We start from the raw sequence: 15750 nt of genomic DNA on the forward strand, positions 1-15750 counted from the left end.
CCACATAGTGCTCCACTTTTACAACCATGTTATGGTATTTTCACCCAGAATGAGCTTGCTATATAAAGGTATGCCCACTAGATGGCAGCATTTGTTTTGTGATGGTGAAATAGAGAGCAGTTTGAAAATAATATTTGTTGGATTTTTCAAATGTTGTATTTGCACTTCAGTGTGATGAAGTGCAAATAGTAAAAGTGCAAAGAAGATGACTTCTGTTACACTTCTCATGGCCTCACCTTGGCATGAACAGACTATCCTTTGTTGAACATGCTTGAGACCAGTAGGAGCCCTGACTGTATAACAGCCTCATAAAGCTGCTCAAGGCCTATGATACCAGAATAGTAGTCCCTTGTCCATGGTCACACGTAGATGTAAGGAGTTAGGTCAGCTCATGGTCATTGTATGCCTTCATGGGTTGACAAGGTGGTATGTTGACACTTGACAGCATGAGACACAGGGAGCAGTATACAGCTTCTTAAAACCAGCTGTGTGCTTACAGTCTTGGCCTTGTTTTAGAATTATTCTTATTTTTGTATAATTTATTTTCATTTATTTATTTAAGAAGTCTCTGTATTTTTTGTGGTTTATGTCCGCACTGTGTCCTTATCTTCTCCTGGGTGCGGCAGTAGGGTTTCTTTAAGAGACCTGTTGTTTTGAATTCTCACTCCCGTCCTTGCAACATAGTACTGTCAACCCTTAGGCAGTTCCATGTTAGAGCCTGCTCCTGCCCAGCTGTTTGTGAAATGCCTCTCCCTGTTTTTTTTTATAAAGCAAGAGGCCTCTCCCTGGTTTTTATATGATGTAAGTGGCTGAGAGATTTTTTTTGATGTGATTTAATTTATTTGAAAAGCAAAAACACATGGATACAGCAGTTCAAGCATTACACAAGAAAGTCCATAAGAGACTTATTTCCATTGAGGTCCTCACACATCCTCACACATTTTACAGTCAAAGTTACAATTATTCATTGTTCTTAAATATTCAGAAATTGAGTAGATGTTTGGGTTGAGGTTCTGAGCGCTGTAGAACATTTTCATATTGATTAACATCAGATAAAACAGATGTGAGGGAACACTTTATTTTTGCCAATTGTATTACTTTTATAGCGGTGTATCAGGTGTAATCTCAAATGTGCACAAGGGCATTTATTTAGCTAGCTTGAAGTTGCTGATAGATCAGAATATGGGCCATATTATCCAGGTGTTGTTTGTGTAATAACATATTGGCTTTATTAGAACACACACACACACACACACACACCCACACACACACACACACACACACACACACACACACACACACACACACACACACACACACACACACACACACACAGTCTCTGTTGTTAATTCCCAATATGTGTTCTGCGGTGCTTTTTGTTTTTCCCCCACTGTTCATTACTGGTTGCTGGTCCCTGGTGTCTGCCTCCCTCCATTCTTCCCTGCCTTTCTGCCTCCTTCCCTCTTCTAGATCCCACCTCCTCCCCCCTCCCCTTTTTCTCTCCTGAGGTCCAAACTGGTGTGCTATGAGAGAGGGAGAGAGAGAGATAATATGTGTGTGAGAGAGACAGTGTGAAGGAAGAGCGAACGAGAGGAAATAGACCACTCACAGAGAGAGTGAGGTGGCGAGACAAAGGGTAATTTACATCAGCATGAGAGAGAGAGAGAGAGAAGAGTATGTGAGAGAGTGAAGGACCATGTGGAGGGCAGAGGGACTGAGGAGATGAGAGTATGACGTGTCCCTGTGTCTGACTGCCTTCTCTCTGCTTTCCCAGGGAGCTGTGATAGGCATTGACGACGAGGACGACAGCACTTTCACCATCACTGTGGACCAAAAGACGTTCCATTTCCAAGGTGAGCAGTCCCCCCCCCCCCCCCTCTCCCTCTCTCACTCACTCTCAGTCTCTCACTCACTCTCAGTCTCTCACTCACTCTCACTATCTCTCTCCTTTTGGCTTTCTTTTTTTCCAGCACGCTGTCATTCTCTCTTTTTCCACTAGGCTGACGGCCCTGACTGTGGGTCTCTCGTTTGCAATTTATCCATCACTGTTGCTCACTTGCTCTCCCTCCATCTATCGTATCTCTCTCTCTCTCTCTTTCTCTCACACACACACACACACACACACACACACACACACTCTCATCTTTCCCCTCCCTGCCCTTTTAAAGAGGTTGGTTGTTCTGCCTTTGTGCCTGGGAATACATACGTATATGCACACTGTCAAGGTGTGCTGTGTGAATTTGATGACATTCTCCTAAGCAGCGTGACTCCCAGCTTTTTTGGAGCAGGACTGACACAAATTACTGCACAAGGACAAGTCTGTTCCTCAGCAAGTGAGTGAGATTCCTTTGGAAAAGAAGGAGCAAACGAAGCTCTTTTTCTTTTTTTCCCCTCCTGCTCCTCCTCCTTTGTGGCGTTAGAGGAAGATTTCTTCCTGTTTGCATTTTGCTGCAGTTAAGCCTCTGGGAATAATACAGGAATACTGCTGAGCTGGAAACTGAGCTATCTTCTCGTCGTCGCTCTGCCGCCGCCACTTGCTCTCCGACCACCAGTCACTCTGCAAGGGGGGAAAGGCTGGCGTACACCCAGAACCCTTCCCTCGTTGACAGGGAGCTGCCCAGTCCAGTCTCGTCTACCCGCGGACCCCCTCTCTCTATCGCCTTCACCCCACCAGGTCTCTTAACTAACCTCGGGTTGGTCCGTAGCTGTTTCCATCTCTCTGTCCTTCCATCCATCCATCTGTATCCATCATCCCTCCCCCCCCCCCCCCCCCCCCCCGCACTCCTCTGTTATAGCAGCACCTCCTCATCACCATCTCCTCGGGGTCACCAGCCACTGTCCATGGGCCCCCCGCCCCTCTCACCTTCTCCATGCCTTCTCCCATGTCTGTGTTCCGAAGCTGTATGCTGTGGTTCTACAGGAGGAAGGGTAAGGCGATAACGATGTACGTCTCGCGCTTCATGTGTGCATGCCAGTCCCGCGCCATTGACAGTTAGGATGGAGTGTACTATGGCAGTGTGGAAATTAGCCATTTGTTGTTTGCCATGTTGTGGGATGTCGGAATGGACCAAGTCGGCTCTCCGACAATGAGGTGTTTTTAAAAACTTCTTTATTCTTTATTTTTTGCATTGAGGGACTGTTCAGAGCAGTTGTGGTGGGTTATTTCATATCGGCTGTATTGACAAAGTAAGACTTGAGTATTTACTATCCAGTATCAAGTGTTTGATCGTGTGGCTCTAGAAAAGGATGTTATTGTTGTGTCTTACCTTGTTCTTGATCGAAGAGAAGCATGCAGAGTGTTGGGGAATGCCCTGTTTTGACTAGTTATGTCAACGTCATTGTAAGCTAAGCAGTTTCCAAAGAAGGATGAGAATGAATGGTTGGACTGTAAGCGAAAGATGATGCCAGGCTCACAGTTTTAATTTGTTCTGGAATTTTCTATGCTACACCAGACCGGTGTGTTTGGCCTCATTATCATCCAATTATATTACATTATTTAAAGGTGCATTCCTTCTATTAGTTGCCTGTGACCTTATACTTAACATTTAGCTCTGACAGATGTCTGGAGGCAACAGCCAAGGACAAAAGACCGTTTGTATAATATATTGATATTCTTCTTGAACGATACTAAAATAGTGAGAACCTTCGGGTGATCTGCTAGCTATAATACCTGGATCCGCTATCTTGATACCAAGGGATGCATCGTAGGGATGGGGGCGGTTACACGGATAAACACCATGTGAATTGTGAACAAATATATTTTCCAGGACAGATGTTTCCAAATATGGAGGAAAACATCCCCAAATTCTCCCAAGTTGGCCCATCACAGGCACAGCTGCACCCTGTACTGACCTCATAGAATGGCCTCCAAGTGACAACGGAACTGACGTCATACTACTGACGTCATAGAATGGCCTCCAATAACTCTGGCAATGGTATTGATGTCATGCTACGTCACAGTACTGACATCATAAATGACTGACGTCATAGAATGGCCTCTAAGTATTCTGACAACGGGTGAACTCATAGATGACTGACCTCCATGTGACTCACCTGCACCACGAAGTCATACTACTGCCCTCCAAGTACTTTGTGCCTATTCACACAATGCCGGGCAACACCAGGCACCCAGCTAACACTGTGATACAGTTGGTCTGTCCAAGGCTTGTGATGTGCAATGCAATGTTAATTTGTATAGATATGACGCCATGATGCTACGGTTAACCACGGATAACCCCTAGCACTGTACATGACTCTTTACAAGAAATCTAATGCTCAAATGCACATCCTAAATTCACCGGATGTTGGGAGATGGAGTTACTCTGTTGCTGTAACATGATATAGGTCTGCATATGTTACATCCTTGGTCTGTGCAGATTCATGGAGCTGTACAACTTTCTGTACATTCACATGCTCGTCAAAAATGCATACAGTACGTGCACACTCACCATGTACCATGTACTGCTGAGTCAGGCATGAGTGTGGGGTAAGTCACGAATCTTTGTGCAATAGATGATATGCCCTTGTCAGAGGATGCAGGGCAGGCGTTGAGAATAGGACAAGTAGTTTCGGGGGTGATCAGGCTGAAGTAGCCTGGATAGCAGCTCTGTGCTTCTCTGTCTTTCTATTTAGGGAAGCATCCATTATTCATCAGCCCCCCCCCCTCCCCCCTCCCCCAGGCAGAGCTTGAGATCTGCCTGAGAGCCTTTTAGCCTCTTCGTCTCTCTCACCTCATCTCTGGTCCTTCTCTTATCTGTTGTAGCTATCAACATGGCCTCATCTCCGTCTCTCCACGTAAGGCTTTCTAGCTTGCCTAGAGCATCAGAACTGGGTAAGAGAGACCCCCTTCCCTCCCACTCATTCTCTCCTCTCCATGTGTTTTTTTTTTAAAACATCCAAAACATCCCCTCTTCCCTGTTCTCCTTTCTCATCCCTTTTCTCCCTCTAGACTGTACCTGGTCCTTTCCACCTTCCCTTTAGGCCTGTACCTGATTTGGGTTCATCTACTCACATGGTTCTCCCCAACAGAGTACACTGTGTCCACTGTGTACAGTGGGTCGTGTTTTTTTACACTCTGGATTTTGCAGTTTAGCGATAGCAGCTGTCACACTATGCACAAAACCATTTCACCATCTATCAGTCTAAATTAGTGAAGGTAATGTATCAATATACGAACCATGACTGTAACATCATGAAACATTTCCTTCCCCCCAGTGTTCTACATTGTATTAACCATTTTAAAGGAAAAGCTCACTCTTGCTGCTAAAAGCACTTAATTTTGCTCTTTGCTGACACTGTATCACACGTTGAATCAGCTTACCAGGATATTCCATCTTAAAAGGATGCTTTTATCCCCTGACACATCAGGGTACCATAGTTCATAGTATTGACGGGCAAGGCATTGCATTAGAAATCAGACAGCCCCCAGTCAATATTTCCGTTAGCCAATATTTACCGGCCATTGGCCAACTAGAATTTCAGTGAAGAACATGAACATAGCAACATACATTGACTGGCAAATTGCCAGTGAATACGTTTTAGTGTGTGCCTTTCTGAATGCATAGTATATATAGAGTATGCACTACTGCACTCCTGCCATATACACTCACAACAATATTACAATTTTATGCGTGAGAGTCAGGGAGCAATAAATGATCATAGTCAGTGCTCTGGTCGAATTGCAATTACATCAGTGCATTTAATGCAACAACAAAAGGCCATGAAGGGGCACTGCAATAAAGCCAAGCAGTCATCTGCAGATGCACTCGTATTGCATTCACCAAAGTTGAATAACATATGTCGCAAAATTACATAATTCATCATCAATTTGTTGTAATGCCCGAGTTGCTAAAATATGTAAAGCCCCCCCCCCCCCCCTAACTTTCAAACTGATGGGATAGTGACTCCATTAACGACATGGGGAGAGCATTGGAGCAATCCCTCCTGCAATCAAGTACAGTAACTACGTGACTTCCTTGGCATCATCATTAATGAAACAGTGGATTTGTCCAGTAAATTAGAATCTTATCGGCAACAATCAAAAAGAAAAGTTAGCGGAAACCTCGCCCCTGCTGTCTGTGTATGCACCGGAACAGTCCATGCTTCCTTTTGAAAGATAATGTGAGTGGGAAGAGGGAAAGGATAAATAAATAATTAACTTTGGAAGAAGAAGGCAGTAGCATAACGAGCCAAGTGTGTGTGATGACTGACCTCATCTTAGAGATGGGAGAAGGAATCATCTTGTTATGCACTACTGCTGTTGTCAACACAGCCTGCTGCAAACCTGGAGGTCTGCTTGTTTGTGTTCCTAACAGTGCCTCACCACCACAATTTGCTGTTGAATGGGCGGTGGGTACACTGTCGCTTCGGGTCGGAGGTTTTATGGAAGCTTCGAAAGCAGACTGAGCAAGCTTGTCGTATACAGTCTGCTTTCGACCGTCGGTTAGCAGGCTCAGGCTGGCTGAGAAGAGATAGAGCTACTCTCTGGTTGGCTGATATAGGGACCCTTTCTGAAATGATGATACATTGGAGCTATTTATAATTTCGATCATTAGTTGAAGCAAAATGATATGGCCATGTGTGCATTGCGCTGCCGCTTGCAGGCACACAGTGTTTGTTTTAATTAACATTAAATATGAAAGATGATACACCAAAATAGTTTAAATACAGATAACCTTGTGCCCATGCCCTAAGCACTCTGCAGTGCAGTAGTTATCTTCATAATTTCTCAAATGATTTAAGCATGTACATGTTTGTTGTTGAAAAAGACATCAAGCCATAGGCTATTTTTAGCGCCATAGTAGCCGTCTGTCGGTGTCGGCTTTCAGGCGCATTTAGCAACTTTTTCCAACCGACTGATCACCCGACTTCATTCGCCTGCCAGTCTGTAGTAATCTGTAGTAGTCTGTTTGGTGGAGAGCTACCTTTACTGTACAAGTGTCTTAAGGTCTGTTAGCACTGCTTTCTGGGTCTCTGTCTGCATCATTCATCTCCTCTCCTTAATTGTTCCCACCATAGATCTCAATGGCTTCAATTTGTGCATGAAAGATGACTGAGTTGAAGGATAACGCCATTAACCCATTAAGACTGGGAACGCATCTGTGTGTCATTTTTAGATTTCTTTGGCTATTCAAAAATAGCAGATCTACAAGCTCATAGCGCGGCACCGAGTGCCGGCCTATGAGCTTGTAGATCTGCTATTTTTGAAAATCCGTGAAAATTTGTGGCAGAATCTTGGATTATATATTATTTTTTAAAGCGAACATTTGTAAAATATTTAGTTCCAGGAACCCCCAGAAGCAAAGATTTGAGTTACAAATGTCTGCCAAGAAAAATATTTTTTTTCTTCATAAATAGCAGATCTACAAGCTCATAGCACAGCACTCGGTGCCGCTCTATGAGCTTGTATATCTGCTATTTTTGAATAGCCAAAGAAATGTAATAATGACACACAGATGCGTTTCTTGTCTTAAAGAGTTAAACCTCTGCCTTGCCTTGCCTCGCCTCTTAAGATTTCTTCTCGTACAATAATCTTATAGGCTGTAGTTTGGCCTTGAGGTTAACCAGGGAGGAAGGAAGGAACCCCCCCTCTCTTCCAAAACAGAGCAAAATCAAAGGGACTTAAGAATGATTGAAAGTAAGTCATTATAAGCTATCCACAACTGCCAAATAACCCAATGCCTCCCATACACAAGAGTTTTTTTGGGTATACTTTTATTGGAATTAGTTCATATATTACATTTCATGTTGCAGTACGCATATTACATCTTCTTGCAATTGTTTTGTTTTTGTTTTTATATACACCCAGTGTTACAAACTAAATTAAAATGCAGTAAACAAAAAACATAATTACACAAATCTAAGTCTGACATGAGTCCATATATCTATTAGCCTGGTAAACCCTCCCTCCGGAAATCTCATTTACATTTGATTTCAGGAGTGAGTCTGACCTGAAGGCTTCTCTGGGCGTTTCTAGCCCGTACACCAAATGGACGAGCCTATCAGCGCCGTTTCTCATTGTTCTGTGATTGACAGCTTACGGCCAATCAGGTGGCGAGTTCGAGTGAGCCCGAATGAAGCCGAGTGCAGCCTGAGTGCAGCCGACAAAAAACGAACGGCAGCCATTGTTGTTGTGCGTTGTCTTCTTCACTTCTTACTTTCGGTTTTAAAACGCTCTCAAACTTCTTTTTTGAGGCACGGAATTTACTTATAAGATATCGTTTGTATAGAATTTAGTTGTTTAACTTCATATATGTGGTCAATTAATCATGACAGAGCCTATTTAAAAATAAAAATTCAGAGAACCGGCAGGGGCGGGCAGTGACACGCATGTATCCGAATAAGGCAACCTATTTTGGGCATGGCCATCTCAAAAGTCCTGTTGCGTCACATTAGTCTGGAGGTGGTAAATATGCACTGCAATTGGCTGAAGGGGAACAACGATCATTGGCTGAAGGGGTTGTCAGTCAACAGTATTACTCCCACCCAACTCCAGCCCACAGCCAATATTGCAGAATGGGCGATCATGCCAGACTCACTCCTGAAATCAAATGGAAATGAGATTTCCGGAGGGAGGGTTTACCAGGCTATATATCTATATCCATTACCAATATGTGTCATTTGACTTTCACAAACGGAAAGAAACAAAAATGGTACATGGTGCATTTATACAGCGCCTTTATCCAAGGCTCTTTACAATGATTGTGCATTACATTCACCCATATATATATATATGGAATACATGCAGTATGAGAGATGGAGCACTGCTGTGGAATATCGCCTACCATAGAGCTACATGCAGCATATGTTTCAAATCTTTTTTATTGTGAAGCACAGGTTATGGTTATACATTTCTGTTCATACATGGATAGCTTCCTTTTTTAAACAAAAACAAACAGACATATACACAAAACAGACAGGTGACATGAAAAAAAACTACATGCAACATATGGAATATCAACCATTCTAGGGTGCTTTTCAGTTTATTGTAAAGATGAACTGAACTTGTGGACAAGCTGGCAGATCTAGGAGCAGTGTATTGCAAGCGGCCATACAGTATCTCCTCTGACCTTTTGTGCGTGTGTGTGTGTGTGTGTGTGTGTGTGTGTGTGTGTGTGTGTGTGTGTATGTATGTATATATATACATACACTGTATATTGTGGAATAGTGATGCATTTTTATTAATAAAAATTTGCCTTTCTCAGAGGGGAAATGTGTCTTGGGCACAATGCTAGACTGTTACATCACATGAAAACAGAAACAAATCTTACAACATAATGGAGACATGTGACTACACATTTGGCATCGACAACAACACGATTGCTTAAAAGCTAAACTGTCAGTCAGTTGTAACTGTCAGTTGGTCCTAACAAGACAGCTTGGTGTATAGGGGCCTTTAGTGTTCAGCAGCCTGATGGAGGCTGTAACAAACGATGGCTTCAAGCGGTTTGATTTGCACTTTTCCACACAGGAGTGTTCTTCTTCCTGATGGCAAGGTTTGTTTCAGAGAAGAGGGGAGACCCAGGAGAGTCAACAATTACTTCTGTTGCTCGTTTCATGGCTGCCCTGCTCGTACAGGCAATTTATGGGCTCATATTCTCTCTTCCCCATTACCTTCATAGCTGTATTGTGCATGCTGGAAAGCTTGCTTTTCAGTTGTGCGCGCGCGTGTGCTGTGTCTGTTGGCTTGTGTGTGTGTGTACGTATTTGCAAAAGAGCTTGTGTGAGAGGTTCTTTTAGTTTTTACTTTTACTTTGTGCGAGTGTGTGTCAGAGAAAGTGCTTCTGTAAGAGAGTTGGACAGAGAGTGGGAGAGCATGCATGTCTGTCATGTAATGGCCTGGCCGGGAGTGCCTTTGGAGGCATTAGCCTAACAGGGTTACACAGCACACCTTTCTCAGTTAAGACGCCACTTAGAGAGGCTGTGTTCTTTTACTGAGTTACATTGGTTGCAGCATCATAAATCGCTCATCATTTCTGTCAGGCAGAAACCTTGTATCTCCATATTACAACACGCTGCCCATTGTGAGCTTGTAGATCGTCTATTTTAAAAGTTTTGAAAGTGAGAGTAAATACACTGGTCACAAACTTCTAAAAATCAAGGTTTGCAGTGTATTTAACAAGAGCTTGTGACTAACCTAAATAATAACTTCATTAGATCCAACACAGGTTATTTTTTCCATTTCTTATGTAATGGTTTTGGACATAGATGCTTGTCCCCAACAGCGACAAGTCTAGTCTGTGCACTGGCACACTATTAAAACTTGGATATATACCACACATGGGCAACATACGGCCCGGGGGCCGGACCCGGCCCTTTGACCATCTCAATCCGGCCCGCCAAGTCATAAAAAAAAAAAACTGCCCCCCCCCCCAAATTTTTTTTAAAAATGTCTACATTTTAAAAGGCTGCCATATGTTACGGGTTTTGAGACAAATGAATTAAACTCCAATTAATATTAATTCATATTTGCCATTTGAGTACATACCTGCATTCCTCCATCCGTATGTACTCAAATGTTTTATGTTTATAATGTATTAATGTAACAGTGAAACAGTCTGCTGTGAGTTCATCATATAATGAATGCGATGTGAATGCAATGTGTTTTATCAGTGACCTATGGAGAGGTGCATATCAGATAAGATAAGATACGGCATTGACGTGGATTGTTTCATGTGATCTATTCATTGTAATCTACACCAGAGTGATACAAAAAGAAAGAGAAAGATCAACATTTTGTTGATGAACATTGTTGTTGTGAAAGCAAGGACCTTATTCTAATGTAGTCTGGCATGTCTACCAAATTCATGCAGTTTCAACATCATTCAGCACTTACAGTATGTGCTTCAAGTTTCAATTCAATTGTACAATGTGGCCCTTCACTCATTTTATCGAAGTCAGTGTGGCCCTCTGGAAATAAATGCTGCCCAACCCTGATATATACTGTACGTAGATCTGGCAATGCAAGACAATATATTGTCATGTTTGTGTGGAGTCTGAGTGGTTTAAACTTTAACTTCAGGACTTCAGACTTTCCACTTGTGCTGACTGCAGTGCTCTAGAATAGATGGAAGAATGCCAGAAATGCTACTGACTCAGTAGCTTCACTTGTTCTTCACTTGATAACCAGTGTCTTCAGAGAATACTGTATGTCATAACTTGGACTATAATCTCATTAGTGGGAGAATGCAACTTTTATTAAAACAAGACTAAAACAGCAGGCTTTGCTGCTCCTTACTCCAAACCAGACAAAAGTGGCCTGAACTGACATCGCCATTCCTAGAGCCCCTTGCTCTCTATATATTATATTTCATATAATCATTTGACTCATCTCATTGCTCCACTTGAAAATAGACTGTCAGTGTTATTGTTTGTGGGTGTTAGCTTGCTAAATACAAGTGCGTAGAGCCTCAGCAAAATGTTTTGACTGACAAATATGAGGCTCTGGACAAAGCCAAATCATTGTGCTTCCTCTTTCCATCTCTCTACAGTAGTATTATATGATTTGGCTTAATTGTAGTTCAGAACAGCCAGCAAACGGTACGAGTGCTGTTGGAAATATGTCACATTTGAGGCGGATTAAGGACAGGCTATTAACATAAGAAATGTAGCACATTTGTTGCACTACTTTGTACCAGGATTATAATGATGATGATAATGATGATATAGGCCTACTCTACTCTAATATCTATTTGCATAGGATGGATATAGTGTATTCCATCATGGTGAAAGTAGGCGCGTGATGGATTACGGACAGTGGTGGCATAGGCGGTATTAAGAGTTGTTCAATCTGACACTGATACCAGTATCGGAAAAGCTGCCAATACTGCCTAAAATGCTGGTATCAGCGAGTATGCCAGTCTATGCCAATCTGATACCATGTCATTTATCACATGATGGTATTTCATTTACACTAAACAGTTAATTTGTATTTTGAATACTTCAAGATGTTGCACTAAAAAAATATTGTGTATTTACGGACTGTGTGTGTGTGTGTGTGTGTGTGTGTGTGTGTGTGTGTGTGTGTGTGTGTGTGTGTGTGTGTGTGTGTGTGTGTGTGTGTGTGTGTGTGTGTGTGTGTGTGTGTGTGTGTGTGTGTGTGTGTGTGTGTGTGTTTTGACTGTAGCTGCATTTGCATTATTTTGATAACTTGTGGCTGCAATTTAAAACATCACTATGTCACTTATATTCAGCTGCACCGCAATTATTAATTAATAATTCCAATCATACCGAGACGGCCGATTTAAATGACAAGGGCTGTACCACACGCACGCACACACACACATACACGTACACACTACACAGAAGCAGACTAATAACCATAAAACTAAGTTACTAATCCAGCTGTAAATGAGGAAATAAAGTGTTATGGTCTACCTTTCTTTGGTGTGAACAGTGAAGAACGATGTTTCAAACGTTATATTGTACCCAACACGCCAATAATTGGAATATAGAGAACACTTATTTTAATGAAGAAATATCTTACAGTAATACCCCCTTTAACTACAATAACGTTTGTGATGAGACTGAGTCTTTCTATCTCCTTCCCCCTGGGAACGTTCACATGAATTCATTTCCCCCAAGAGTGTGAATTGCTGTATCAAGGTAAATGCTCTAGTGTCGGACTGGGGGTTGTGTCAGGTGACCTCTTATCATCATGTGTGTCCCCTCATGTGACTGCTTGGATGGCTGTGTGCCTAGATGGCTGGATAGCCGTAGACATTTGTTTTGCAACGAAAATATCATGGGGGTGTGGGACATAGCTGGCTAGCTGCTAACACCTACCTTAGAAGTAAATAGGCCATGCATCATGTGATCCACAGGCCAGGGCAAAGATTAGCCTTGCGATATGAGTCTTTGTGATGCATACAGTCTATAAGGGCACTGTTTTGCTTGTTTTTTGTTAGGTGGAGTGGAGCTAGGCTGTCATGAATATACCTACAGTACACCGCATTAGCTGTAGTAATCTTTTCCTCTGGAGAGTTGGTGAAACTTAGAGAAGAGGAGAGAGAAAGGGGAGTGAGTGAACTGGCTGAGTGGATTGGCGCGAGCCCCTGCTGCCTTTAATGTCTTTAAAAGCTTCTTTGCGGTGGTGCTGCTTAGCGTTTCACCAGCCCAGCCATTCATCTCCTCTACAGTCTGTTCCAAGCTCAATGAAAAATGACTCTGGCACTGCATGCCATACAGTCAGTTCGCAGATTTAATAGCATAACTTATAGCATAACTTATAGACCTGTTGATATTGTTCATATTTTTTTCACTGTACAATTTTACAGTGTGTTTAGCCTATCATCGTCTTTTTTGTTACAAAGTCGACTTACAACATTCCTACATGAACATTTTTAGATTTGGTATATTTTATTTTTAAGCAATTTATCTGTTGGCAAACAAAGGCTTCCCCCCCCCCGAACACGGGTCAAAATTGTGTTCCTGTAGAAGACGCTCGACAAAGCCAGATGCACCAGGGTGGATTTTAACCCATTTAGGGCGGGAACCCCTATTTGTAACTATACTTTTCATGACGGGAACCCCTTTTGGGGTGGTTGTTGTTGCTATGTACAGTATATAGCAACATACTTTTTTTGTAATTTTTGGGGAAGTTTTTCAGAAAACTCTCAGCTAGGGGGTCCTTGGCCTGAAAAGGTTGAAGACCCCTGGGTTAACCCACAGCCTCCGCAGTGGTGGGCAGGCACTTTACCACCACGCCACCCGAGCGCTCGTGCGCATGAGAGTTGACAGTTATGGTATGATGGCCTGAATTCAAAATCGGGTCTCTGTCAGTCTCGTTGCATTGGACAAAATATTGCTACTTTATGTGTGCGTGTTGGAGAGATGGATGTGTGCCTCTTTCATTTCACCACTGCATACAAGTGGGTATGCAGTGGTGTAAAGTAACTAAGTACATTTACTCAAGTGCTGTGCTTAAGTCAACAAGCAACAAGTCTTAACATTACCCCCCACCAGTATGTCTGCAGCTACTATGCCACGGGCATTTGAAAATAGCCGATCTACAAGCGTTGCACCGCAACGCTTTGTGAGCTTGTAGATCGGCTATTTTCAAAAGATTTTATACGTTTGAAAAGTTGGGAAATGGGACATTCTGCATAATGAGTACTTTCTACTTTGAGTACATTTTGATACCAATACTTTTGTACTTTTTTGTACAAGTAAATTTTGAATTCCTGACATTTACTTAACAGAGTATATCTACATTGCGGTATTGATACTTTTACTTAAGTAAAAAATGTGTACTTTTTCCACCACTGTGTGTACTGTAGCTGTCCAAGGCGGATGGTCTGGTGTTTAATATCCGTTTGATATCACTGGCAGCCTGTGTTTGTTCTTCGTCTTTACTGTCAGGGTGCAGCCCAGCCCAGTCTTGCCCTGCCTGTGTTGAACACCAACCCTAGTGCAGCCTGCAGGTTGGGAACCTGGCAACAGTGGCTATAGCTGTCTTATCCAACCTCACTCCTCAAAAGTTTGTTTTTCAACTCCTATGCCCTGCAAAGGATTTCTCCATGGAACAATGTGGAAGAATGGCTTTTTTTCCCCTTCCTTTTTTTTATGTTTGTTTAATTAAATCAAGAGATTTTCTTCCAAGCTTCACAGAGTAACCTCCTCCTGTAATGGATGTTGTACCAATTTCAGGTTTTTATTGCTCAAGAGTGCGCTTTCCTTGATCGGTAGCCAGCTAAACTAACAAGACAAGACGGCCTAATAATCACACGTAGTTATAGTAACCGTTGCTTTATTTGTAAAATTGCCTGTGGGTATTCTGGTTATGACTCCGTAAAGTCCTGAAGAATAGGTTACCTGGGAAACCAGTGTATGAGTTTGTCTGCTGCAAGGCTTGGATGCCAACAATAGTAATATAAATAGTACAAGAAGAACCTCAACTCAAAACTGCACTTTGTTGTCTCATCACAAGTTTATATATATTTAAAAAAAATAGTGGGTGAACATCATGAGCTGCTGATCTTTCCTTTTCCTATGATAGGAAGACTTCTCTCCTGATGGTGGCTGCCTGCCAGTTTACAACGTGGCTCACCAGGTGTGTGTTTTGTGTTTGTGCCCTCAGCCCGAGATGCAGACGAGCGAGAGAAGTGGATCCACGCCTTAGAGGGGACTATCCTCCGTCACACCCTCCAGCTCAGGGTAGGCCTGTCACAACTATTGCATAATATCCTCCTGATTGCAACTATTCTACCCAATCACAATTATTTTTGCAGAATCGTTTCCATTCATCTGTATGAAGACAGCTGGATGAAATGAACAGGAATTTCATATTTCCATCATTATTTACGCATTGTTGTCCACGCACCTTTTAACTACTTTCAACCCGACATCCCTGTTTTTCGCTAATAGGGGACGCCAAATTATCACAGATATTGAAATATATTAACATTTTCGAAAACAGATCTACAATGCGATGCATTCTCTTTTCTTTTTTGGAAAGTACTTATTAAGGATATGGCTTCTTTTGGCTGTTTGATTATTATTGGTACCAGTCATTGTCAGTCAGGGCTTTATATATTTAAGTTCTGCCCTGTGCAATTTTTGTTTACAAATTAAATCCTTAATCAAATATTTTTTATGCTAATTAATCAACTAAAATGTCATGATTGTGATGGTCCTAGCTCATGGTAAAACACCCTAGTTTGCCCTAGCCTGGAAACAGATGAATCGGACAGTACAAAAAATAAAATTGCCCTCTGCGATTTGGGTCTGGCACCGCTCCGTTGTGAACCCAGT

At 42.4% G+C, this 15750-nt stretch overlaps 1 protein-coding gene across 6 annotated transcripts in view; it reads left to right on the forward strand.

Moving 5' to 3' along the window:
* osbpl9 (oxysterol binding protein-like 9) overlaps nt 1-15750 on the forward strand; it is a 46492-nt gene that overhangs the window by 4273 nt on the left and 26469 nt on the right. For 3 of the 6 annotated variants that reach the window (XM_084065676.1, XM_084065677.1, XM_084065678.1), the window contains exons 3-5: nt 1775-1853; nt 4763-4831; nt 15077-15153. In XM_084065676.1, the coding sequence (XP_083921802.1) occupies nt 1775-1853; nt 4763-4831; nt 15077-15153 (225 nt within the window). Of the gene's footprint in view, nt 1-1546; nt 1637-1774; nt 1854-4762; nt 4832-15076; nt 15154-15750 lie in introns of those variants that run through there. The other 3 variants (XM_084065679.1, XM_084065680.1, XM_084065681.1) reach the window with 2 other exon arrangements.

This window comes from Gymnoscopelus microlampas, assembly GCF_963454915.1.
Source record: "Gymnoscopelus microlampas genome assembly, chromosome: 9".
NCBI lineage: Eukaryota > Metazoa > Chordata > Actinopteri > Myctophiformes > Myctophidae > Gymnoscopelus > Gymnoscopelus microlampas.